This window comes from Hyperolius riggenbachi, chromosome 2, assembly GCF_040937935.1.
Source record: "Hyperolius riggenbachi isolate aHypRig1 chromosome 2, aHypRig1.pri, whole genome shotgun sequence".
NCBI classification, from domain to species: domain Eukaryota; kingdom Metazoa; phylum Chordata; class Amphibia; order Anura; family Hyperoliidae; genus Hyperolius; species Hyperolius riggenbachi.
The window spans coordinates 89,319,043-89,346,593 of NC_090647.1; the positions used below are offsets into that span (position 1 = coordinate 89,319,043).

At 44.8% G+C, this 27,551-nt stretch overlaps 1 protein-coding gene across 2 annotated transcripts in view; it reads left to right on the forward strand.

The window, feature by feature from the left end:
• Positions 1-1,505: 1,505 nt before the first annotated feature.
• B3GLCT (beta 3-glucosyltransferase) overlaps positions 1,506-27,551 on the forward strand; it is a 632,866-nt gene continuing 606,820 nt past the window's right edge. For both annotated transcript variants that reach the window (XM_068267036.1, XM_068267035.1), the window contains exon 1: positions 1,506-1,655. In XM_068267036.1, coding sequence (XP_068123137.1) covers positions 1,607-1,655 — 49 coding nt within the window. In that variant the 5' untranslated portion in view covers positions 1,506-1,606. The remainder of the gene's footprint in view (positions 1,656-27,551) is intronic.

The window sequence follows — 27,551 nt, forward strand, 5'->3', positions numbered from 1 at the left end:
TATACTGGGAGGCAGCTACCTAATCTAACCTATACTGGGGGGCAGCTACCTAATCTAACCTATCCTAAGGGGCACCTACCTATCCTATGGGGCACCTACCTATCCTATCCTGGGGGGCAGCTACCAAATCTAACCTATCCTGGGGGGCAGCTACCTAATCTAATCTATCCTGGGGGGCAGCTACCTAATCTAACCTATCCTGGGGGGCAGCTACCTAATCTAACCTATCCTGGGGGGCAGCTACCTTATCTAACCTATACTGGGGGCAGCTACCTAATCTAACCTATACTGGGGGGCAGCTACCTAATCTAACCTATACTGGGGGGCAGCTACCTAATCTAACTATATACTGGGGGCAGCTACCTAATCTAACCTATACTGGGGGGCAGCTACCTAATCTAACCTATACTGGGGGGCAGCTATCTAATCTAACCTTTACTGGAGGGCAGCTACCTAATCTAACCTATACTGGGGGGCACCTACCTATCTAACCTATACTGGGGGGCAGCTACCTATCTAACCTATACTGGGGGGCAGCTACCTATCTAACCTATACTGGGGGCACTTACTTATCTAACCTGTATTGGGACACCTACCTACCTAGTTAGCCTATACAGGTGGCAACTATACTGGCTACCTATATTGGAGGCACCTACCTAACTAACCTATACTGGGGGCATCTACCTATCTAACCTATGATGGGGGCAACTATTCTGGCTACCTATATTAGAGGCACCCACCTAGCTAACTTGTACTGGGGGCACTTACCCATCTAACTTATACCGGGGGTGCCTGCCTATCTTACCTATACTGGGGGCAACTATACTGGCTACCTATGCTGGAGGCACCTACCTGGCTAACCTATACCGGGGGCAACTATACTGGCTTACCTATGCCTGGCTACCTATACTGAAGGGACCTATAGCTGGCTATAGGGATTTGTGTGCGTCGAGTGTTGCTGGGAGGGGGGCCCACATCCAGATTCCGCATCAGGGCCCAGAGGTTTGTAGCTACGCCACTGCAAATAGGTAACATTCATCACCGCAAAAATTAGGCCATACCAGGAGGAAAGAGGGACAGTTGGATTTGCTTTGAATAGCAAGGACTGCCCCTAAAAAAAGACCTATAACATGGTGTTATAAGGACTCCAATAGCTGACAGCAGTCTGAGAAAAAAAGTTGGAGAATCCTAAATACCTATGACTTTTTTTTTTTGTCTGAAAAAATTACGCAATAGGGTAAACAACCCTGATAGTGAGCAAAACGCCTTGCCTAGGTCAAGGCCATGCCCAGCGCTACGACCAACACTCCCCGCACCCTCCTCTCACTCTACACACCGTCACCAAACGCTAACTTTCTTCCCTTTCCCTCTGATCAGGGATACGGGTCTCGGCTCAGCCAATCAGAGCGCTCCTCTCGGCGGCCAATTAGAATGTTCCCTGGGCCGGCCAATGAGGACGCGCCTCTCATGCGGACGTCAGAGGTTGGCTGAGCCTGTCAGAGTAGTGGCAACTCAGCTCAGTGCTGCTGTGTGTAGTGAGGATGTAAGCTGCGCTGTGTCTCCTCCGCTATCAGTGTGTGCAGAGATAGGACGGTGCTCCAGCAACATGCAGGGCGGCATCTGCCTGCTGCTACCTCTCCTCCTCCTCCGCTCAGGTAAGCAGCGCAGCCTCCCTCCGCTTCTAGCGGGGGAACTTTCTGTGGCTTGTAAGCTCTTCCAGCAGCCGGGTGAAACTTTCCTGAGCCGATCTGTTCCAGCTGTGCTCCCGGTGCTGAGAGCTGGACCCACTGCCAGAGTGACTGAAGGCGGCTGCTGTGCCTTACTGAGGCTCCCACCACTTCCTCCCCAGTCCCCACTACCCCACATTAGGAAGCCCATTATGCTTTATGGGATGCTGTTCATCTGACCCTAGGACTTCAAGGCTGAAGGGTAGGGATGGTCAGAAATGCTGATGTCTAAATTCCGATGAAATGATCTCTTTCTGAGAAAAGCACATTTTTATTTTTTTTTTGCAATTTTGCGGATTTCTGCAGAAATTCAATGTCCACTTCCGAATAATTTTTTTTCAATAAAGTTAATTGCACAAATATAAAACCAGGGCTGTGGAGTCGGTACAAAAATCATTTGACACCGACTCCTCATTTAAAGGAATACTATCGATACCCAAGTGTTCTAAAATGACAGTGTGCAAATAATGTCTAAGTAGCTGTGTAAACATTTTCCTACTTTTTTCATGTTAAATATCAGAGGCAAAAACTGTAATTTGTTGAGGGTAGGATTTAGCTATATTGGGACAAATCAATTGCAGAAGGGGTGTCTGCTTCAATGCACAGCCAGAGTTACATATCAGACTACAGAAAGCAAATATCAAACATATCAAACTCTGAAAGCAAAAACAGTATGAAATGCTGTGAGAATTAGTTACATTTCCTCTGCTCTCTTCAGACAGGTCAGTCAGAAGCACAGGACACAGGAGCTGCAGCTGTTCTCTCTGTCACACACAGAGCTACACATAGAGTTAACTGATCAAGTGTGAGGGGAATTTCCCCTCTCCTCATGGCTCAGAGTCAGTTTTGAAAGTATTTTGATAACAGTAAACAAAGAGGTTGCTACTAAAATGTATACACCAGTACCTAGCAGCACTTCCCAAACAATTCGTGTGTCAATTGAAAAAAATATGTGAATCGATAGTATTCCTTTAAGAAACCTCCGACTCCAGGTACACAAAATAACTCTGTCTTCTCGACTCTGACTCCTTAGTCTAATTTTTACAAATGCTATGGATTTGGCTAAAAAAATCACCTGACTCCAACTCCTCAGTTTACTGAAACCACCGACTCCAGGTACCCAAATTTGCTCTGACTCCTTGACACCGACTCCACAGCCCTGTAAAACATTGAGAAATTGCAATTTTTTGCAGATGTATGCTATTATGCCGAAACAGCGTTTTGGATTGGCAACAGCGGTAAACGTCTGCATTCTCTGATTGGCCTAATACTTACACAATCTTGTCCACGGTAATACGATTTCCACTGAAAATGTATGCGTTCTCTGATTGGGCTAAAATTTGACATGGTAATCTGATATCCGTGAAAAAATTCTGCATTTCCTGATTGGTCTAATGCTTCCGAGTTCTGTCATGGGGCTAACATTTCCGAGTTGCGATAATGCGGTAGTTCCGTAGAATTTTGGTTTCCACCACAGTGCGATGAGACAAATCACATTTATATTGTGCTTTTCTCCTGGTGGACTCCAAGTGCCAGAGCTGCAGCCACTAGGGTGTGCTCAGAAGGCAGTAGCAGTGTAAGGGAGACTTGCCAAAGGTCTCCTGCATAGGTGCTTGCTTACTGAACAGGAAGAGCCAAGATTTGAACTCTGGTCTCCTGTGTCAGGCCCCGTTCACATCTAAAAAAGCATAATGAGAGCAATTAGTGTGGTAAAAATCACTGGACACTGTAGCGATTCCATAGTGATCGCGGTCAACGGCTTATAAGTACTGTACCGTGGTCGCTCCAGAATCGCCCAGAAAATACTGCAGGTAACATGTTTGCGATTATCGCTAATCGCAAAATGCCCGTGATTGGTGCCAATAGGATAACAAAGCTCTAGCGCTGTAACCAGCTTAGCGGTAATGACGAGCTCAGCTCGTCCATTACCGCTACTCAGGATTGCTCAGGCCCCGGTGGGCCGATTTTTCACAATTTTTTTTTTTTTTTGAAAACCTGCAGCTAGCACTTTGCTAGCTGCGTGTTATCAATCGCCGCCGCTCACCGCCGATGTGCCGCTAACCACCGCGTTACAGGCCCCCCTGAGCAACCTGGCCAATCAGCACCAGGTAGCGCTAAGGGGTGGATCGGGACTCCCTCCGACACCATGACATGGATGATGTCATCCCAATCCTCGCCATGGCGATGGAAGCCAAACAGGAAATCCCGTTCTGAATGGGATTTCCTGTTTGCTCTGATCGCCGGAGGGATGCCGCTGCACAGCGGTTATGTAGCTAGCGCTATGCTAGCTACATGATTTAACAATTTTTTTTTAAAATGTGCTGTGCAGCCTCCCTGGCCATTCTAATAGAACGCCAGGATGGTTAGAAAAAGCGCTAGCCCTTTAGCGGGGGTATCGCCCGCTAATTACAAAGTGTGAATGAGCCCTCAGAGAGACAAAGCCCTTAACCAGTACACTTTCATTTCTGATCGGAAACTCAGAAATTGGCATTACGCTTACATTTTCTGACCATCCCTACTGGAAGGCTTGGAAGGGTAAAGTAGAGATACTGTAGTCCTCTATAATAAAACCCCTGTGTCCCTGCGTAGCTGGGTCCGCGCTTTTTGCTACTGCGCATGTGAGCAGCACGGACCCGGACAGCAGTTGTGACTGGAGGACGGGGCCAGTGATTCGGGTGGACGGGTGTGCGCACTAACATGCGGTGGTGGTGGTATCACTACCTAGAGCCTGTTTTTTAATTGGCTTAGGTAGACTATAAAGCTGGTGAGAGATGGGGTTTTCAGCAATTGCAGTACTGAGATTTGTCTTTCTTTCACTGCGTTTCAGATATTGTCTGTTTGAAATGGAGCATACCCCCAAATTGTAAAAAATGATTAAATTTGTCACTTATTTTGGCATTCTGTTTATTTTTATTTTTCTACAAATGCATTTATTTTGGTTAACCTAGTACTAAATAATCATTTGATTCTTGTCACACGGTTTTGAGAATGTGATCTGAAGTTTGACTTCCCATTTTTTTGGGTTTGTAATTATTGGGAATTAGCTTTGCAGAACTGGATCTTTGCAAAGAGCCCATTGGATTTAAAGGGAACCCAAGGTGAGAAGGATATGGAATCTGACATGTTTGTTTCCTTTTAAATAATGCACATTGCCTGGCTGTCCTGATGATCCTTTGCATCTAATCCTTCAAGCCATAGACCCTGAACAAGCATGCGGATCAGATGCCTATGACAAATCTGACAAGATTAGCTTCATGCTTGTTGCAGGTGTGTGATTTACACCGTGCTGAGCAGAAAGTTCAGCAGGACTGGCCGGAAACTGATATTGTATATAAATTATAAATATGGCAGCTTCCATACGTATGTCTCACACCTCGGGCTCCTTTTAAGCCCCGTCTACACGAGGCGATAGCCTCTCCCGCATCCCCGCCCGTGCGCGCCGCGTCCCCGCTTGCTCGTGCGCGCCGCGTCCCCGCTTGCCCGTGCGCGCCGCGTCCCCGCTTGCCCGTGCGCGCGTCGGATTCGATCCGCCCTCGACCCCGCGCCGCTTATCTTCCGCTCGATTCCCTGCCATTGTCCCCTCATGGGGAACGAGCAGTGACTCGGCGGCGGCAAAATCGGACCACATCATCGGCTCGATAAGTCACATCGCCTCCACATCTCCCCATGTACACGGGGCTTTAAGCTAGTGATCAGTTAACTGGTAACATTAATCATGGTGTCAGTTAATCATTTGTTTCTGAATCAGATAAGCCCCCTGCTATTCCAGTTCCTGTAGATAAAATAAAAATCTATTGAGAAGTTTAATTGTTTGCCATTCTCTGCTTAAAGTATGCACATTTATGCTTCTGTATAAATCTCACACTCTTGGACTGCTGTGACGTATCTGGGGAAGCTGGGGGTGTTAAGGCTGACTGGCAATTATTGCTTATTCTGTTCTTGCAATCTTCTTATCAGAAATGTGCAGTTCTGTGTTGCTTTTATTGCTGATCTGTTCTTTATAAATCCTCTACATATTGCTCAGAGCTGTACAATAACTGAAACAGGGTCAACTATAAACTAACCTCATCCATTGCAGCATACTTGCTAATACTGATGGCACATAGTAGAAAGATAATAGGCTGATTCATCATATTTTTGACCTGACAGTACTAGAATGTCAGGAAATTAAGGGCAATTTTTTCGCTCCCTGCAGAAATGAAGCAATCAGTTCCACATTATGGATTGCTTTAACAATCCATCAGGTTGGAAATTTATTTCAGATGGGATCTGAGAAAAGATTGTATTTTGCAAGAACTGTTGTCATTAGTTTGCAAATGAGCAATTCTTCATCAGCTGCATTGAAAATTGTTTGACCATTCGAATATTGCCTGGATGGGTGTGTTATTGTAAGAGGTGGTGAGGCATATAGCTTAGGCTCTAGTCTTTTTTAGGGGACCCAGCGGGAAATCTCATTGGTAACAAATTCTCGAATCACAGCTCCCTCTACAGAACGAAGCTTTTTGATTGGCCAAATAGTGTGAGTGTAGTGTACTACAATCTATCTGAAACCTAAAAGTTCGAGAGAGTGCCGTCTACTCAGTCATGTCAGCAAAATTTCCCTATTAGCTTTCCTGCTAGGTCCCTGAAAGTAGAAGACGACGACGACGAGGGTCTTTTGCTAATGCCATGCTACATATCCTAGTGGTGATGAACGCTGTTTAAAGTGTACCAGAAATGTAAACATAGGCAGAATCGATACTTACTCAGGGCTTTCTCCCGCCCCATAAACGCGAGAGTCCCATGCCATCCTCCTGCAGTCTGCTGTTCAGCCGCGATCAGCCCCGGTAACTGGCTCAGTCGGGTCCAGTCTTGGTCTTCTGTGCATGCGTGGACCTCAGCGCATGCGCAGGACACCCAGACTGAGACGACTGAACCTGTTTCCCAAGTGGTGTTCTCCTGAACCCAACACTGCTTGCTGGGACCCTTGTCTTCTTTGCGCCCATGCTCCTGCCATTGTACGCGGGCTGCTGCACTGCGTGGTTGCCAGTATGGCTTGCACCTGTGCAGTAGCACAAAGCTGCTCATGCTGTTCTGCAGCACATAGGCACTGTTGACGTACTGGTACATGCTTGGAAGCACAGACTTGAGAACATATTCGACAACTTCTAGTTGAATACATTTAGATGGTCCCACTGTTGGATTGGTGGGGTCGAGGAGGATAAGGGAAACTCTGGGACTATTCAGAGGCTTCCCACTACTCAGGTAAGTGTTCAATTTTATTTCTTTCCTTTTGCTTCAGGTCCTCTTGAAGGCATATCTAGTGGGATAAGGAAAGGAATGTCAGAGAGTGGGAGCATCATTAGAGAAATTTTAAATGCCAAATTCCATTAATCTCAGGTGTGTAAGCAAGAAGTTTTTAATCATGGATACCATTTATTGGTTAACTTAAAAAGGAACTCCAGTGAAAATAATGTAATACGTGCTTCATTCTTACAATAATTATGTATAAATTATAGTCAGTGTTTGCTCATTGTAAAAGCTTTCCTCTACCTGATTTACATTCTGACATCACATGGTGACATTTTTACTGCTGTTAGGTGAAGGCAATGAAAGTAACTGCTGCTTGCTTTTTTGGCAGTTGGAAACAGCTGCAAACGGCTATTTCCCACAATGCAACAAGTTTCACAGACAGGAAACTGCCAGGACCATGGTCCTCAGTTTCCTGTGGGAGGGGTTTGACCACAATATCAGCCATACAGAGCCCCCTGATGATCAGTTTGTGAAAAGGAATAGATTTCTCATGTAAAAGGGGTTATCAGCTACTGATTAGGATGAAGTTCAATTCTTTGTCACAGTTTTATCTTCAAAAGTATATATAAAAGAGTAAGCTTTCGGCCCTTGGGCCTTAGACTGAATCCTGTATGCTTACAATACAGCTTTATACATACAACATCAAAGGGGATACATGGATTTTTTTAGGAAACATAAATACATGTCATGATGCCTTCATTGCAACAAAACATCCAAAACTGTGTCAGAGGTTGTTATTTCACAGGCATCATAAATTCCTAGTTCAAGAGTTTTTTCAGTTTGGGCAGAGAAAGAAAAATAATTATGACATTAAACATCATCAACCTCATACCAATTTAAGAAATTGGCATCCTTGTTCAATATTTTATCTACTGAATTGAACCAACGTATACGTTTTGTCTCTGCTATCAATCTCTAATTTTGTGATGTAAAGCCACCCTGCAAGGCAGTGACCCGAAGATCATTCAAGCTGTGTCCATGGGAACTGTGTCCATAGGAACTTTTACTGATGGCTAACACGGTACTATATTCTACTGTTACTACACAGGTGTGTACACACCTATTAGTAGCATGAAAGCTGTGACAGACATTTGTACGATTGGGGTGTCATGTAGGAAATTCTATGTCCCGGGTGAACAGCTTGTAATAATCATCCTTAAATTGAACGTGAGACTGGTAATTTACTTTGCTGGGTTTTCCTTTAGCCCCGTTAAGGGTGCTCCTCCCTCGCCGCAGTAGTACCACACAGGCGCAGATTTCTCCTAGGGACAGGAGCATGGTGGGGAAACGTGCCTGGCTAGGCCGCGGATGCGCAAGAAAGCACGACTCAGCCAGGCTTTCGGGGACAATTGCGGGTGACCGGAATCACCCAGGGAGACGGCGAGGGAGGAGCTGCCTTAACGGGGCTTAAGAAAGCCCCAGGTAAGTATGGAACTTGAGACGCTTCTCCTTGCCTCAGAAGGGGAAGCCTCTGGGTCCTAAAAAGGCTTCTGTGCAGGCGCATACGGCTTGCACCTGCGCAATAGAGCAGACCTGATCGGGCTCAGCTATTTGCGCCAGAGCCCAATTGGAGAGCCGCTACTGCGCATGTGCGCACGCCAACAAGGAGCTCCCCAGGTGGTGGTGGTGGTGGTGGGGTCCCAGCGCTGAACCTGTCTACTGAGGAAGAAGGGGGAGGCCTCCTCCAGGGATGCTTTCTTCTTATTTTTTTGTCATTTCAGTTCCACTTGAAAGAGAATCTGTAACAAAAAAAAACAAACAAAAAAAGTTTTGCTTACCTGGGGCTTCTGCCAACCCCGTGCAGTCTTCCTTTCAGTTTCCGGTCCTCTGATCCTCCATTCTTCTGCCGCCAGCTACTGCGGAAGAACGCAGGACACTATTGTGGACGGGAAAGATACGCGTGGCTTGCTGTCGACTTACTAGTACCAAAAGCAGCTGGCGGCGGGAGAACGGAGGATTGTCCTTTCAGTTCCGCTTTAAGGTGCCCATAGTGCAATCAAATAATTTGATCTTCCCGTTTGACCAAAACAATCAAATAGAGATGAAATCAAAGGTTTAGTAAAATAATCTAATGCTGTTGAAATTTTTTTTATAAAGTACAGAGGGGGGTGTGTGTGTGTGTGTGTGTGTGTGTGTGTGTGTGTGTGTGTGTGTGTGTGTGTGTGTGTGTGTGTGTGTGTGTGTGTGTGTGTGTGTGTGTGTGTGTGTGTGTGTGTGTGTGTGTGTGTGTGTGTGTGTGTGTGTGTGTGTGTGTGTGTGTGTGTGTGTGTGTACTGTGTGTGTGTGTGTAGTGTGTGTGTGTGTGTACTGTGTACGTGTGTACTGTGTACTGTGTGTGTGTGTACTGTGTACTGTGTGTGTGTGATTTAACAGCCTGAGCAATACCCCTGCCAGCAGTTTGTTTATATTCCTCTCCAGAGCAGTATGTGCCCCGTGTCCCCTCTGTGTGTTTTGCACCTCTGACCTGCGGTTTCTCCTGAAGCGCCCCTCTGGGTATGATCGGGGCATTGAGTGGTTAAACACAGCTCTGTACTCTGTGCGGGAATTTTGACTGCATTGTGGAGGGATTGAAACTTGAATTTGAGCTATGGACACGTTGGCTCTATCCCTATATAGATGTTTGGAAGCTTCTCCAAATATTGATCAATCAGATTGCCTAATGCTTAACTAGCTTGTAGCTTCCCTGAACCCTGCGGAGCAGCACACATGCTGAGCACACTGCTGTCTGATATTTTTACAGAATGGAGCTGAAAGCAGCTGGATAGCGTGTGTTATTTTTGAGCTGCTATTCACTATGCTTGCAGTGTGATATGACCGTGCACCTTGTGCAAGCGCTGCTCCGCAACATTCCATTAACACTTACGGCAGCCTATGGGTGCCCTGCCATGCCTCTTGGCCACGCTATAGGAAGTACAATTAAAATCAGTGGGGTTTTGATGAATGTGCCTGTGTGTCGGTAATCTCATGGTGGCCAAAGGCAAGCCAGTACTAGTTCAGTTAAAGGGAACCCGAGGTGAGGGGGATCTGGAGGCTGACATGTTTATTACCTTTTAAATAATGCACATGGCCTGGCTGTCCTGCTGATCTCCTGCTTCTATTACTTTAAAGAGGAGCAGCAACCAAGGATTGAACTTCATTCCAATCAGTAGCGGGTACCCCCTTTCCTGCTAGAAATCTTTACATTTTCTTGAATAGATCATCAGGGGGGCCTGTATGGCTTATATTGTGGATGAAACCCCTCCCACAGTGTGATGTCATGACCTAGGTCCTGACACTTTGCTGTCTGTGAACCTCATTGCACTGTGGGAAATAAGAGTTTTGCAACTGCCGAGCAAGCAGGTCCTCCCTCTGTGCATAGAACTCTCAGTAACGAGCATTCCGTACAGATAACCTGGCAGAACCACCAGTGATGGATTTTAAAATGTAAATAGGGAGGAGGAAAGATTTTGCAATGGCGTTTTGGGATCACTTTCAATCGCTAGCGATTTTTCCAAAACGCTTTTCCAATGTAAGTGGATGGAGCAGATTCCACTGCAACGATTGCGATAAAGGGAATCTCAGTCATAGGACATGCAGCATTTTGGAAGCATTTGTGCTCTAATGTATTGTATTGGGGGCATGGGAATCGCCTCTAAAATCACTTACGAAGCTCTATCACAAAGCCTATGGCAGCCGATCACACTGATTGGCTGGCGGGGGGATTATAAAAATAATTAAAAAAAAAAAAGGGCACTAAAATATTAACATAAATATTTACAAAAAACAATCATCCTGGCAGCGTTCTTAGCCCACCAACAGGGAGCTCTTTTGGTGGGCAGAAAAGGGGGGAAGGAAATCACTTGTTTGGTGAGTTGTGATTAAAGCTGCAGTGGTCTATATTAGTAAAAATGGCCTGGTCACTAGGGGGGTTTAAGACCGCAGTCCTCAAGAGGTTAAAGCCGTTCTGTGGATTGCAGTGTGTTTTTATGGTCCTAGCTTTCCTTCTGCTCCCTTCTTTTATTGAAACACATGAAACGTATGATCCCATGCATGCGTGGACATTTCGTTCTGACCTATAATATAGTAATGTGTACTGAAGCTGCAATGCTGCTGAAGTTGAGGTGCTGATAACATCTGAAATGGCTCATTTTTGTAAATAGTAGCTGTGATACATTTTTTTTTTTTTTTTAGTACAGAAGCAAACTCACTATACCCATACATTGCATTATTCATCAGGACTTCATATTTAAGTCATGTTAAGGACCCCTAAGTATTTGCATCTCTGGTGCCCATTATAACATTTAGGGCTTGTTTACACTATCAGCGTTTGATGATTATTTAATTTTTTTTAAGCGCTGGTGATTTTGCAAATCGCCCTAAAAGCGTTTGTGTAATGATTTCCTATGACAGTGTTCACATGTGTGCATTTTGATTTTTATTGAAATAGCAAACGCGCTACATGTACCATTTTTCTGAGCGTTTTTGCTCAATGGAAGGGATAGATAAATCGCAAAGCGCTTGAAAAATCACTTTGTATAGCATTTTCTTGAGCGCTTTTAAGAATAAATACATTGTATTCATTCATTTCCCGGGTCAAAGATATTACTTCCTGACTGACGTCAGGAAGGGAAAGTCATAATCGCTCAGCAAAAGTGCTTAGAAAAGCGCACGGTGCAGAGAAAAGCGATTTGAGAAACGCTGTAGAAATCACTCACCGCTTGTGATAGCGCTGGCGGTTTGTAATGTGAACAAGGCCTTAGTGTGGGTGCCTAATTCTTGCGTCTAAGCTTGTCTGCCTTTGCCTTGCCCCTCAGTCCAACCTACAAACCTTGTACTACCCACCTTTTCATCTCTGAACTGTCTGCCAATCACTGATCCTTAAGGTGCGTACACACATGCGACTATAGTCGTTTGTAACGATCGTTCCCCGATTTTTACCAACGACGATCGTTACAAAAAACGAACCACCGACTATTAAGGCAAACGACGAACGAGCCAAATCGCTACAAAAGAAAGTTCTGTCTCGGCGGATTTTAACCAACGACGATCGTTTGCAAAAGTAGTACATCATTGGAAACGGTCGGTCGTACTAGGCTTGACATGCGCATTTCACTATTTCTTCGTGAAACTTCTTTTTTATGCGCAGGCGCAATAGTTGCTTTTTGTGATGTAACGTTCGTTCTAACGATCAGATCGTTACACACCTTTTTAAAACTAACTTTAGTTAGGTCGTTCTTTCATCAATTAAAAGTTCGTTCGTCGTTCTTAACGAACGATCGTTGTCGCATGTGTGTACGTAGCATAAGGCTGGGAGCACACTTGTCTGTTTTTGTGAAAACTCCGAACCAATGTTGATCAATGGGCAACACTTGAGAGCTTGTTCACACTGCAGGCGTTTTCGGCTTTTTTTCACCCGCCTGCGGTTTTTAAAAACTCCCCCGACTGCATGGCCAATGAATGTCTCTCTGACATTTGTCTGATATGAACTTTCATATCAGCGATGGTCGTGTGCGGTGAGGCTAGGAAAGTGGTGCGTGTTCCATTTTCAGGGCGATTCCGCCTCAATTGAAGGTAAATCGGCGGACGCATACAAAAATGCGCAATAAGGCAATTGTGCTCGCGTTTTAAGAATAAATATATTGTATTTATTCCTCTCCGGGTCAAAGTTCACTTCCTGACTTGCGTCGGAGTGAATTACAAAACCACTAGGAAAAAAGGCTTAGAAAACCGCTATGCACAAAAACGAATTGCCCACCCAAGTGTCGGGAATCCGAAAAAAGACGCCTAAAAACCCAACGCAGACGGGCACGTGAACGGAACGCAATGTGAACAAAGCCTGAATGTGTGTTTTCCCATGCAGAAAAACACTGACAGCAGGGAAGCACTTTGTGCCTTCCCTGGGTAATGGAAAGCATTGTCCAAACTTGCTGCATTTTCCTTGAATGGCCAGGAAAATGTAGGCAGTGAAGGCCTATGACAGTGTCCCTTCTCACCAGGCTGGTTGACTCATTTGCTTCGATCGCCGCTGTCCTGCAAATACGCATGTGTACCCCAGTTCCACCTCTGCTAAATCCTCCACTCAGTCCCGGGAAACTGATTGGTGCCCGGCAGAAGCATGGGAATTCTCATCAACATGGAATATTCTCATTGGTTCGATGTGGACCAATGAAAGTTACCCTTGTTGCTCGGCAGAATTGGTCTATTTTAATCCTGTGGAGAGCCCCATGCTCCTGCCGGCCTCTGGTCTGTTGAGTTCACTGGATGCAAAACGGATGGTGCAGATGTGCTACGTAGCAAAGCATGTACTGTCCTGTTTTGTATCCGCTGCAAGTGGGAGCCCGGGCCTCCGTGCTTGTTTTGTTGCAGTCAGTCAAGTTGTGATATGATGTTAGGGATAGTTCACACTTGGTGCTTTTTTAGCGCTTTGCTGATCGCCGGTGATCAGCAAAGCGCTGCTCCTAATGTATCCCTATGGATAAATTTACAGTTCAGCGTTTGCGATCAATTGCAAACACTCTGCATGCAGCGTTTCGAGGGCAATCGCGCTGTGATTCTCATTCTATTAAACGGGAATATCAGGAGCAAATCGCAAGATTTCATCTGTTGAATTGCGATTGCGGACACAAATGTGATCGCGGGGAAGAGCCAAGAGTGAACCAGCCCTTACTTGTTATGACTCTTAAAGGGAATCTGAAGTGAAAATAAACTTATGGATATAATGAATAGTATGTGTAGTAAAGCTAAGAAGTAGAACATTAGTATCAAAGATATGAGTCTTCTATTGTTTCCAGTACAGGAAGAGTTAAAAAGCTTCTCTGAGCTCTCTGTTCGGATGCAGTGAAGCATTTATACATCAATAAAACAGTAAAGACAACTTCAGATAAGGTTTTACTGCAGAGACGTTCAAAGGGTCATTAGCTCTGCTCTGTTTCATAGTTTAAAATGTACAATTTATCTTAGAGAATGATGCAATGTTATAATAAAAAAGCTATGTAACTGAAAAAATGACCCCTTTCTTTGCTACTAATGGTCTATCAATTATCCGTACTACACCTACAATTCTTTATATCATATCTTCCAGATCCCTGCCTCAAATAGACCATACTACAGATGTGTAATAGTAACATACAGCCATGTACATGTGATGTTATCAGTTGGGTCTCTACTAGGCTGGAATTGTGTCCTGAGGGGAGTTTCTGTAACAAAGCAGATCTCTTGCCTTTGGCTGTACATTATATGTTACTGGGATGTGTCCCCTATTCCCTCGCTCAGGTGAGGCTGTATTCTGATCTGATGGTTGCTGAAGATGTAACATCTGTTCTCCAAGCAGGGCTGATGATTCTGGGACGTGACATGCTCTGCTTCTGACATCCATACGCCATAATCCATCAATACCACCATTAGCGTGCTTCACCCTATCATTAATCTGTGAGCGTTCCTTCTTGCATAAAGCACTGTAATATGAATCTGTGTCAAATGGAATTTCTGAGGAAACATACAGTATATTGTACTGAAAGACTGAACACCTACAGGCTGCCCAGAGAACTGGCAGCCTGTACTTGCTGATGTAATGATGGCGTATGACGAGAAATGGCTTCGGAGAACATCTGGTGACTGCAAGTGACATCTAGTGTGGAATTTGGCTAAATAGTCCATTCTTCCACATTGGACTTTCATTAAAGTATGTATATAGCTGCAGTGTTCTCCCCAGGCTCTTTTAGCCGGTTACTTCACCCGGCTAGTTTTGGTGAGCACCTGGCTGTCATCGGTTTACCTCCTATGCTGTAAGCAAAGTTGCGCACAGAAGCACTAGGCCTGCATTATCTCATATTACCCCAACTGGCTACTTTTTCATGCCACCCGGCTACTATTCATGCCACCCGGCTGGAAAAAATTTCTGGGGAGCTGTATGTTCTAACATCCCGTAAGCATAGAGGATTCAGAAGGCGCGATAGCTGAAAACTTACCCTTATGCATTTTTAAAGTAAAAGGGAATTGACCCCCCAAAAAATCAACCAGATACTTATGGAGAGGGAAGGCTCTGGGTCCTATAGAGCCTTCCCGCTCCTCTCATGGTTCCAGTGCTGGAACCCCCGGTAGCAGTATACGACCAATTGGTCAACTACTGCTTTCTGCCGCGAAGAGGCTTTGGGAGCCCAAGTGCTCCCGAAGATGGAGGCTGCTCCATACGGAGCACTCACGTGTGCACACTCACGTGTGCGTAGTATGGCACCGTCTGTGTTCGGAGAACTCAGGCTCCTGAAGACTTCTGAAGTCTCCCGCGGCGGGGGATTCAAATGGGGAGCCGGTGCTTAAATGAGGGGACCGTGAGAAGAGTGGTAAGGGCACTATAGGACCCAGAGCCTTCCCTCTCCTTAGGTAAGAGTCTGGTTGACTTTTTTTTTTTTTTCTTTTTTTTTTCTTTTGGTGGATTCCCATTAGCTTTAAGTTGGCCAATAAATGATATCATCCTGATTCAAAACTTCTTGATTTAATTTTCAGTTTTCCTTCCCTGTGCAAAATGCTAATCTGGCTCTTGTAAATCCAGCCTGGCTAATTAGTTATCTGTTGCACATCCACCACAGTAGTTGTGATCTCTCACCTAATAGTTCACCAAATAGGTTATTAGCTGGTTTGGGTGACTATATTATCATTTCCATGCTATCACTTTGCATTGTAAGCACGTTTGGTCAGAGCGGTCTCTCCTGCTGTTTCTAGTATTGCTGTATTTTTATTTTTGTTCTGCCTTTCTTTGCAGTTTGCATGTTGTGCTGCTTACTTGTACTTTTGTAGTCCTCTTGTTGTATGGGATAGCTGTGTTTTCTATCTGCACAGTGCCGTAGAAGATAATGGTACAGCAAATGATGATAATAAAAGGGTACCTTAAAGCAGCAGAGACGGCCATACTTTTCCAGGAAACAAAAAAACATATCTAAGTAGATAAATACTTGTTCTACTTAAAGAGGAACTCCAGTGAAAATAATGTAATAAAAAAAGTGCTTCATTTTACAATAATTATGTATAAATGATTTAGTCAGTGTTTGCTCATTGTAAAATCTTTCCTCTCCCCGATTTGCATTCTGACATTTATTACATGGTGACATTTTTACTGTGGGCAGGTTATGTAGCTGCTGCTAGCTGTTTTGGCTGTTAGAGACAGCTGTAAACAGCTAATTCCTGTCTGTAAATCTTGATAGATTGTAACAAACTGCCAAATGTACCGCGGGCCCAGTGCTTCTTGTGGGAGGGGTTTCAGCACAAAATCAGTCATACAGCGCCCCCAGATGGTCTGTTTGTGAAAAGCAATATATTTCTCATGTAAAAGGGGGTATCCGCTACTGATTGGGATAAAGTTCAATTCTTGGTTGGAGTTTCTCTTTAAATAACATATGTATTGTACTGTCCATGTTTTGATTTCAGTGAATTTTATATACTAAGTAAAGAGAAAACTGTTCCATGCATTTTCCATCTTTACTGCCTCTGACTGAAGCCAATCCTGATGTCATATCCTGACCCTTCTTTAGTCTCCAATAAACTGTACAGGTAGTCCTCGGTTAACGAACGAGATAGGGACTGTCGGCTCGTTCTTAACCTGAATCCGTCCTTAAGTCGGGACTACCTGTACTGTTGACATTTTTTTATGCAGAGTAAGTGCAGCGGAAGATAAATAGAGGACATGTTTCCTATTCCATGGCTGTAGAAGGTCCCATCGTGCTGCCTGGAAGCTCCGCTGCCCGTCCTCTTGCTCCGTCCACTGTTCCCTGGCGGCTTCACATGTGTCGCATAATGATGCAATTAGGAGGCGCCGCCACTAGGGGGCTTCTGATTGCGTCATTATGCGACGCATAAGAAGCCGACACCGGGAACAGTAAGCAGAGCGAGAGGACGGGCAGCAGAGCTTCCAGGCAGCACGATGGGACCTTCTACAGCCATGGAATAGGTAAGATGTCCTCTATCTTCTGCTGCGCTTACTCTGCTTTAAAAAAATTACAATAGTACAGGTAGTCCCCGGCGGCGTGACGTCATCGCGGTGGGGCGGAGCTATGGGCGGGTCGTTCGTATCGGCGGGTCGTTCGTAAGTTGGGCGTTTGTAACTCGGGGACTACCTGTATTGTCATATCTAGCTTACTTTGTAAACACGTGAGCACAGCCTGGATTGTATTTCAGCAGCTTCTACAGAAGGTGTATTTCCCATCTCAGCTTCATGTCACACTGAGCTGCCCTCAGCCAATCAGTGAGGAGCAGGAATGTGGAAGGGGAGATAACAAGCTTCCCTCTCCTTTGCAATGTACTTGTACTAAATAGAGCCCGGCTGACTAAGTTAAGATTCGTTCTAGCATAAACATTTGATTATATTGGAATAGTACAATAATTCTCAGCGCAGTCACTTTAAAACGACCCAGCCTCTGTATAGCCTGCCGCCACCCAGGGGGGGTGATTTGGGGCAAGACTGTCACGTGATCATCAAAGCTGTGGTTTTCCCAGCACTTAAGAATGGGATTCAAGTTCTACTCATGAATCCTGCTTTGCCCACTGAAGCCCGCTGTGCAGTAACAGCTCGCTGCTCCATGCACAGTAGCAGCGGCTCAGTGGCTCTTAAAGGGAACCTTAACTGAGAGTGATATGGATGTTTCCTGTTAAACAATACCAGTTGCCTGGCAGTCCAGCTGATCTCTGTGGCTGAATCACACCCTGAAACAAGCATGCAGCTAATCCAGTCTGACTTCAGTCAGAGCACCAGATCTGCAGGCTTGTTCAGGGGCTGTGGCTAAAAGTTTTAGAGACACAGGCTCAGCAGGTGATTCAGGCAACTGGTATTATTTTTAAAGGGGTTCTGTATCCCTATATAAAAACAAAAAGTGTAACTTACCTGGGGCTTCTAACGGCCCCCTGCAAGTATCCTGTCCCACGCTGTCACTGAAGAATAATCCGTTCCCAGCCGCGGGTCACTGTCCAATTATTCGTCTAACTAGACGACTGTTGCTGCGCGGCCGTGCATGGCCTCGCTCATGCTTTTTGTTTTTATATAGGGCTACAGAACCCCTTTAAAGGAAAAATCCATATCCTTCTCAGTTTAGGTTCCCTTTAACACTACCGGCGGCTCACTCTCTTCTTCCGCCTACGTCCTCAGCTGGGCCGGCCGGCCGCATGAAGTCATGATTTTCTTTAAATCAAGCTTTAGCACTAAATTCACAATGCAGTAACGTTAACAAACATGACAGAAAATCATACTATAAATTTGATAGTATTATGTCATTTTCTGTCAATGCATGTTTGAAAATGTTACTGCATTGTGAATTTATTGCTAAAGCTTGATTTGAAGAAAATCGAGAATCGAAATCGCAATTTCTGACAGAAATTGGGCAATTCATTATTTTCCTAAAATCATTCAGGCGTATGGGGCTTACAATTTATTGCTCTTGACACAAAAGAAACAATCAGAACATAAAATCACATTGAGGGTCCATTCACACTGTACCCTGATGCATAAAATCGCTTGTAAGGTATTGCACTATTCCCAATGTAAAGTGCACCTTATATCAAATAAAACCACTTTAGATAACATCAATAAAACAGTCTCTGGTGTGCTTGAAAAATGAAGATAGTAAACCGAGAGCCCAATATAGTGTAGTATTTAAGTCAATTATGCAGATTGTTATACAAGCAATAAAGTTATACTCACAAACATGGGTCACCACACAGGCAACCACTATCAAGGCAGGTGGGGGTGCATTAGAACCTGACCCCACTTAGGTTTAAAGGAAATGTCCAAGCAAAATAAAAAAATGTGTTTCACTTACCTGGGGATTCTACCAGCCCCATGCAGCCATCCTGTGCCCTCGTAGTCTCTCACTGCTGTTCCAGTCCCCCGCTGGCAGCTTTCTGACCTCGGAGGTCGGCGGGACGCATTGCGTACATTTTTACGCATTCCCGCTAGTGCAGGAACATTAACACATACATTTTTACGCATTACTGGTTCAATGCGTAAAAATTTACGCATTAAACCAGTAATGCGTAAAAATGTATGTGTTAATGTTCCTGCACTAGCGGGAATGCGTAAAAATGTACGCAATGCGTCCCGCCGACCTCCGAGGTCAGAAAGCTGCCAGCGGGGGACTGGAGCAGCAGTGAGAGACTACGAGGGCACAGGATGGCTGCATGGGGCTGGCAGAAGCCCCAGGTAAGTAAAACACATTTTTTTTATTTTGCTTGAACCTTCCCTTTAAGAAGTCGCTCTCTGTAGATAGGAAAACAATGGGGATTCAATCCCCCCCCCCCCCCCCCCACCAAGGGTGGACTAAACTAAATACAAACTTTTGAACAAAGGCGCCAACAAGAATAAAAATGTTTAAAAGCCGTTTAAAAGGGGGACGTTTTGGTGGAGTTGCCTCCCTTGGAGATTAACAGACTGAGATCTGTTATCTTAATTTAGAATAACATTTATTAGATGCTCCAATATGCAACTCGTTTCTCAGGTCTCTATCGGGCTTCATCAGGCAAATGATTGGAGAAAACAAATATGGTCTGTACAGCAGCCAAGCGCCTCTGTGTATGCAAAGGATTTACCTGTACTACTTACCCAACCAGGTTTCGTACTTCCTAAGGTTTACATTAGTGGAATTCTAGTGTTTCGATAGTTGGAGAGAGTCGGGAATTTTAACGTGCATCTCAGATACTCTGTGAAAGCAAACCGATCAGCAAGCACATTGACCGCAATATAACTGAGAGAGATGTTTTACCCTGAGTTAGAGGAATTCTGAGGTGAGAGGGATATGGAGGCTGCCATATTTTTCCTTTTAAGCAGTACCAGTTCCCTGGCTGTCCTTCTGTTGGCATTCCCACGCACAGCGTGAAGTGCATTACCGCAAAATGCCCACGTTGACAGTGAAGCATCCTTTTCGTTTACTGTATGCTTAGCTGTATGCGACACAACTCACGGACAACGGGCACTGTGGTGGCTTTCCCATTCTGTTGTGTTCTTGCTTTTACATGGAAATGAATGCAAGGCCAGATGTGAACCTAGCCCACACTGTAAGCTCATCTGTGTGGTTTCAGTTTACCTAACTACAGTATAATCTTGTTGTATTAAACTCTGCTATAGTAAACATTCGGGTATAGTAGACTTAATATCCAGGTCCTGGAAAATCTCCAATATAAGTATATTGGAGTAACGCCTGGCATAGTAAATCTTGATATAAGAGAACTTCTGTTATAGTAAACCTGATTTTTGGCCCCTGTGGTATTCTGTATCCAGCTATAGTGGAAAGTGGGCGGGCACATGCGTCATACGTCAGTTGGAGACCCATGAGCTATGGGCAGGCTGGATGCAAATTGTACCCTGCTCGCTATCTGCACGCTACTCTGGGACAGCGAGGATGACCTCAAAATCACAAGCCGGTGAGACCTATGCTTGCTGTGTAAACTGCTGCATGATTACTGCAGGAATTGCCTGTCATCTGTGACTTGCTTGTGCATGGCTGCAACACTACAGCATAATCAAGGCTTCACAGAAATGTGGACAGGGGAGCACACTATCAGTACTGCACCTGCATTAACTGGTGAGACCTAATCTTCCTGTGCAAGCTGCTGCCTGTGTGTGCATGACTGCAACACAATAGTATCATCCAGGCTGCACAGAAATGTGGACAGAGGAGCACACTAAATACTGCACCTGCATTATCTAGTGAGATCTTTGCTTCCTGTACAAGCTTTTGTGAGATGATAGCATGCATGTTCCTCACTAAGCACTGTGCATTTTGAGCAAGCCAAGACACTGTCTGTTCTCACTTGCTGAAACATTGAAAAGAAAAGTCTCCCAATTATTGACTGAATTACTATAGTATACTATACGAGTATGACAATTTCTCATAGTAAACTACTTTGCCCGGTTCCTTGAAGTTTCCTATGACGAGATTACTGTATATTGTATAACTGTAATATAAAATCACTTTGTAAACCTAAGAAAAAATAAAAAGGCCAAAGACAGTATTTTTTTTCCTCCCAGTAATATGCTTTCTGCCATGATGAATATTTTCTTCTTTCCATCACAGACATTTTTATACGTGTTGAAAATTGTTTTAGAACCTTGTATATTACTGTACATTTTTTTTTTTGATTGGAATGTACTAAAGAACCGGTTAAACAAGCTATCGCTGCATATTTATATCTCTCGCTAACAAATCTATTTTAGCATTTGCACATTGGTGTTGTAAGCTTATGAATTCTGGAGAACAATGAAGTGGAAGCTGCTGTAGTCGGGCCTTCAGCTCAGTTCTCGGGGGTCTCGCGTAGGAGGCTGGTCTGCCAAGAAAGTGACTTTGCACAATAAAGTTTGCTAAAATAAGCAGTGTGAGCATCGTAATTATTGGTAAACTTTACATTCTAATTAACCACTTCCATACCAGCAGTCTCTGGCCCCCTTAAAGTGAACCTCCAGACTAAATATTTACTCAGCAGCACTGAAAAGGCTTGGCGTTTCTTTAACAGTTTCACAGCATCAGACCTTTGTTTTTCTTACACAAGCCTCATTTTTTGCTGCATAGAAGCTAAGCTCCGCCCCACCACAGAAATCTGCCCGGGCATTTTTCCCCAGTGTAGCGCTGCCTTAGATTGCAGCGCTGTACAGTGTAAATAGACAGCGGTTTCGCCTTCTAACAGTCTCCTTGGGGCGCTCGCCGCTGGGAGACTGATGACGTCGGTCAAGTGGAAATGTGCGCGTATCGGTGCATGCGATCTGCAAAACTCCCCCCCCCCCAGGACTTGACGCCAATTGGCGTTAGGCTGTCCTGGGGCTGCCGCCGCGTTCACGGCAATTGGCGTGGCGCGGTCGTTAGGTAGTTAAGTAAAAAAAAAAATAGCTGCCTGATCCGGGCGGCTGTACGCATCAGGTAGCCGCCGTCTCCGCTGCTCCCGTGGCCTCCAGCCTCTTTATGACCCCTGGGGTGATGAAGCTGGAAGAGCTGCTCTGTGTGTCACACGGAGGAGCGGCAGGGGGAGTGGCTGTGAAGAGTCAGAACTGCCCAATGGCAGCTGGGGAAGTCCTGCAAGAACACCCCCAGTGGCGTTTAAGCAGGCAATACTTCTCCTTTCCCTTTGAGATTGGCGACAATTGCATTTAGCCAATTTTGGGGGATATGACGTAGCGGTTTGGGGGGCAGAGAGCAGAGGGGGGTGGCAATGAGGCATTTCCTGCAGCAAGGAACATGTCTGTGTCCCCATCCCCCTGTCGCAATGCCTCAGGTACACTTTAACCCTTAACTTCCTGATAAACCAGCAATTTTTTTTCATAAATTTAAGTAATTGAAGAATCTCCCCCAGCCCCCTCCCCCAAGGTTATCATGCTGTGCCTAATCTTTTATAGCAGAGAGGAAGTTCTTAGTTTAGGTCCACTACAAGAAGTGGTTCATATTCCCTGATAACCAAAAGCAAGAAGTCAGAATTTAGTTTTTTAGGCCCCATTCACACTTACAAAACGCCGGCGATTGTTTTGCAGGAGTAATTTCACGTGGAAAAATCACTGAACACTGCGGCGAGTTTGCCGCGATCACGTTTAGCGCTTCTATAGCACTGAAACGCGATCGCCGGGAAATCGCCTGAAAATGGTGCAGGCGACGCACTTGCGTTTCACATTTTTGGCCGTTTTGCGGTGATTAGCGCAAATCACCCAAGTAAGAACGGGCCCATAGGGTTTCATTACACTAGTGCTTTTAAAAAGCGCTAGCGTTTGAGCGTTTTTGCCGAAATAGTGTGTGAATGGGCCCTTAGTGTTTCTGGTGCGTTGGATAAATGCTGGCATCAGTGGAGACTAGGAAAATCCTTGTAGATAAATCAGTTACAAAGCTCTCCTCAAGCCTTGCATAACTTTATAAGCACACTGTACTAAACAAACAGAACAAAGCTGTTCACTTTAAAGCGCAAACGTACTCTTTACTACACTTGACCTGTTTCCCCTTGCTCTGTGAAGTAGCTGACAGAAGCTAAACAGGCTCATTCTAATTTTTTGTGAGGAAAATGCTGTGTTTGAAACATTGCAGCCTAGAGCGCTGGCAACTACTTCCATCCGCCGTTAGATGTCTGTTTATCCACTATAGGCCTGTAACTTCATACTGTATTAAGACATTAACGCTGTAGTTCTGTACAACTTAATGCTCATCTTCCTACAGTGGCCGCTAATATCAAGCAAGTTAAATTGGAACTATATTCCCTTTGCACCACTCCACAATAACTTGAAGAAAACTTTATTTGCTAGTTACTGATAAGGTTAATAGAATGTCTTTTACTTTGCTATGAAGCGTGTCAGCTAAATGCTGCACAGCTCCCCAGATTATTTGTTTTGCTACCTGCAGTTAAATGGTACCTGTAATGAGGGAAACAAGCTACACACTCACCTGAGAAGTGGAAAGGCTTTGAATCTCATAGGATACATGTCAAACTCAGGCCTGTACGCTAAATTTGGCCTGCAGACCTACCATATTTGGATATTTGGCTTGCAAGTGGTTTCCCCACTTTGTATCAGAGGCGCTTGACCCCAATACAGACCCTATTTTGCTGTCTCCAGTTAATTGCCTGAAGCAGGATTGTGACCTGCGAAACGCATTGCACCTCGGAGATTGTAATAAATGTGATTTATAGTGACGTTCTTTAGTCTTTTTCTTCGAGGGAGGCAAGTTCACCAAACTTCCCCCTTTTAAACGGATTTTAATCGTTTTTATCCTTGTTGGTGCCTCTTTATACACCTTGCAACCAATTTGTATTACGTTTGTCCCACTCTAGACCATCAGGGAAGCTATATTAGGGGTGGATCCCTAGATCACCAGGGAAGCCATATGGGGGATAAAGAGGGACTTTATTGAGAAGGGAGGCGGACCAATAGACACGAGAGAACTGTTTTTTTTAGGGGTGTGAAGAGGACCACTAGAAACCAGGGAACTGTATAGGAGCGGGAGGGGGGAACAATAGAAACCAGGGAACTGTATAGGAGAGGGAGGGGGACTACTAAACACCAGGGAGGGAAGGAGGGGGACACCAGGGAACAGTATAGGGGAGGTAGGAGTGCCAGTAGACACTAGGGAACTGTGTAAGGCGAGAAGGGGGGGGGGGCTACTAGACTCAAGTATATTTACTCCAGTAAATATGGCAGCTTCCATAGGTTTCACACCTTGGGTTCCTTTTTAAAGAGAGCCCGAGGTGGGCTCAAAAAAAAAAGAAAAAAAAAAGTAACAACAACCTGCAGGAATGTCCCTGGCGGGCGTTTTGAACAGGGAATTCCACTCCCCTGTGTTTACCTCCGAGTTGGCGAGAAATCTTGTCGCTAAATTCAGGGTGTGTGGGGGGGGGGGGGGGGGGAATTAGCGTGGCGGTGGGAGGGCAGAGGGCGGTGGTTGGGGCATACAGAGCCATGTCATTAGGCAGAGAATGTGCCGCTGTGTCCCATCTTGCCCCCCTGAAGATCCACCTCTGGTTCTCTTTAAGTATCTTTCTGAACCTGCGCCTAGGCTTGGGTTCTCTTCTCCCTAGCGGTATGGACAGATATATCCGTCCATAAAAACATGCTGTGAACAGTATAAACGTGCAAACACATCAATACTCTCCTGCACTGTATACTAGACCCTTGCTTGACACATTTTGGCAAATTACAGGGAAAAAAAAGTTTTTTTTTGTTTTTTTTTTAAATAAATTTTATCACCTTTTTGCACAGAAATCCTGGGAAAATTGAACGCCAGGGAGTTTAATGTGGTAATCTGTGGCAAAAGGGCAAACTGTGGTTTGAAGAAAAAAAAAAAAACATTCCTCTGTTCTGCTCATGAAGTCAGTAATGCTCTCTAATTTCAAAGAGATGAATGTTCAGTGGTGTATAAAGAGAAGCTGGCGCTGGTTGCAGCCTCCCGTGGTGGTCACGGGAAACAGGTGAACCGTTGTACAACTGAGGATAAGCCGATTGTCACTAAATATGTCAATCAGCTGATTACTTACTGTATAAATCAGGCATGGGCAAACTTGGCCCTCCAGCTGTTAAGGAACTACAAGTCCCACAATGCATTGCAGGAGTCTGACAGCCACAATCATGACTCATAAAGGCAAATGCATTGTGGGATTTGTAGTTCCTTAACATCTGGAGGCCCAAGTTTGCCCATGCCTGGTATAAATAGGTCTGTCTTATTGAGGTGATCCTTCACATTGCATGTGTGCCTTTATTCTTCTGGAGCTGATAGTAGCCGTGGCTGACCATGGATGCCATTTATGAGCTTGGTGTTTCCAGAGTTCTCCTGTGCTGTCCCTGAAGTAAATTTTTACGAAGTATAATTTGGTTAGAAGTTTCTTGAAATCGGTGAGAAAGAAAAATGCAAAAGTTGGATACTCCACTGCTTATCACCGGGACCCTCTTCTTCTTGTTCATGTTCTGCTTCCCATCCGTGTATGAGTGCGGCCACAGCATGCAAGCGCGATGACAGTCCGCTCCTGTGCAGTAGCATAGAGCCACGGAGGATGAAGTCGAGCACAAGCAGATCCTGTGCTACTGTTCAGGTGTGGGCTGTCCTTGTGGCTGTGCTCACACACCGCTGGAGGGTGGATGCACAAACATTATTTATATGGCGCCAGGATATTCCGCAGCGCTTTACAAAGCACAATAAGATGACAAGGGGAACATGGATACAACCAAAAAATGTACAGCTAACTCAAGCAGCACAAGGATTTCAACAAAAGCAGTAAACATTAGGTTTACAACAACTGGTTGTTGGTTCCTCTGATGATATGTTAGTACGCTAAATGGCTGTCAGGCCAGCCACCTAACCCCACTTGAACCCTCGGTAAGTGATGCCCAACTGGATTGAATAAAAGGTGTGTTAAAGAGACTCTGAAGTCTCTCTTTTTTTTTACCAGCTTTTTCCTTATACTCCAGTTCAGCATGATTGCCCCACTAGATTCGCCGCATCCCCGCGGCAGATGAACGATTTATTGCTGACAAACAGCCCTGCAAAGCTCCCGGGCTTCGCAGAGCTTTTCTTCCTGGAAGGGCAGAGCTTTGAGCTGCAGCTCTGCCTCCTCCGCAGTCAATCTCCTCTGACCGCCTCCTCTCTGCCTCTCTGTCTTTCTTTCACTGAGAGGGGCGGAGAGGAGGCGGGGATCCATGGAGATTGATTGCGGAGAGGCTGAGCTACAGCGCTAAGCTCAGCCTCTCCAGGGCACCACAATCCGCAACCAGCAAAGTCCTAGAACTTTGCTGGTCTATTACAAAGCAATAAATCATTAATCTGCCACAGGGATGCGGCAAATCTGGTGGGGCTATCATGCTGAACAGGATTATAAGGAAAAAGCTGGTAAAAAATTAGACTTCAGAGTCTCTTTAAGGCCACAGTGCCTCTACAGGGAGTTCAGAATTATTAGGCAAGTTGTATTTTTGAGGAATAATTTTATTATTGAACAACCATGTTCTCAATGAACCCAAAAAACTCATTAATATCAAAGCTGAATATTTTTGAAAGTAGTTTTTAGTTTGTTTTTAGTTTTAGCTATTTTAGGGGGATATCTGTGTGTGCAGGTGATTATTACTGTGCATAATTATTAGGCAACTTAACAAAAACAAATATATACCCATTTAAATTATTTTTACCAGTGAAACCAATATAACATCTCAACATTCACAAATATACATTTCTGACATTCAAAAACAAAACAAAAACAAATCAGTGACCAATATAGCCACCTTTCTTTGCAAGGACACTCAAAAGCCTGCCATCCATGGATTCTGTCAGTGTTTTGATCTGTTCACCATCAACATTGCGTGGAGCAGCAACCACAGCCTCCCAGACACTGTTTAGAGAGGTGTACTGGTTTCCCTCCTTGTAAATCTCACATTTTATAATGGACCACAGGTTCTCAATGGGGTTCAGATCAGGTGAACAAGGAGGCCATGTCATTAGTTTTTCTTCTTTTATACCCTTTCTTGCCAGCCACGCTGTGAATTACTTGGACGCGTGTGATGGAGTATTGTCCTGCATAAAAATCATGTTTTTGTTGAAGGATGCAGACTTCTTCCTGTACCACTGCTTGAAGAAGGTGTCTTCCAGAAGCTGGCAGTAGGACTGGGAGTTGAGCTCGACTCCATCCTCAACCCAACCCATCCATAATCCCCATGGACTAGTCTAAAACCTGTTGGTGCTGTCAGATTTTAACTGCTTACTTTTTTCGCTGGAGTGGTCCTTTAATAATGACGTGGCAGTTAATGGAGCTGAGGCTGCTCTCCAACTCCGAAACAAAGCTCAGCAGGTATCTTTATTCTCTATTAGGCAGTAGCATAAAATAAAAGGGTGTATGTAAATAATCCATAAGTAAACCTGCACAATTCTAATAAGTAATAATGTGCAAAGTCCCCCACAAACCAGTCATGATCATTCCCTTCTTATTAACCAGTACTGCAAGCCTGACTGCCATTCCATTGTAAAATGACTTTCATTCTGCAAAGACGTCCCCTCCTTTCCTCTCTGAAGCCGGCCTGTATATTATTCCTGGTAGGTAGGCAGACAGCTTGTCTGTGTGAAGTAGCAGATTTAT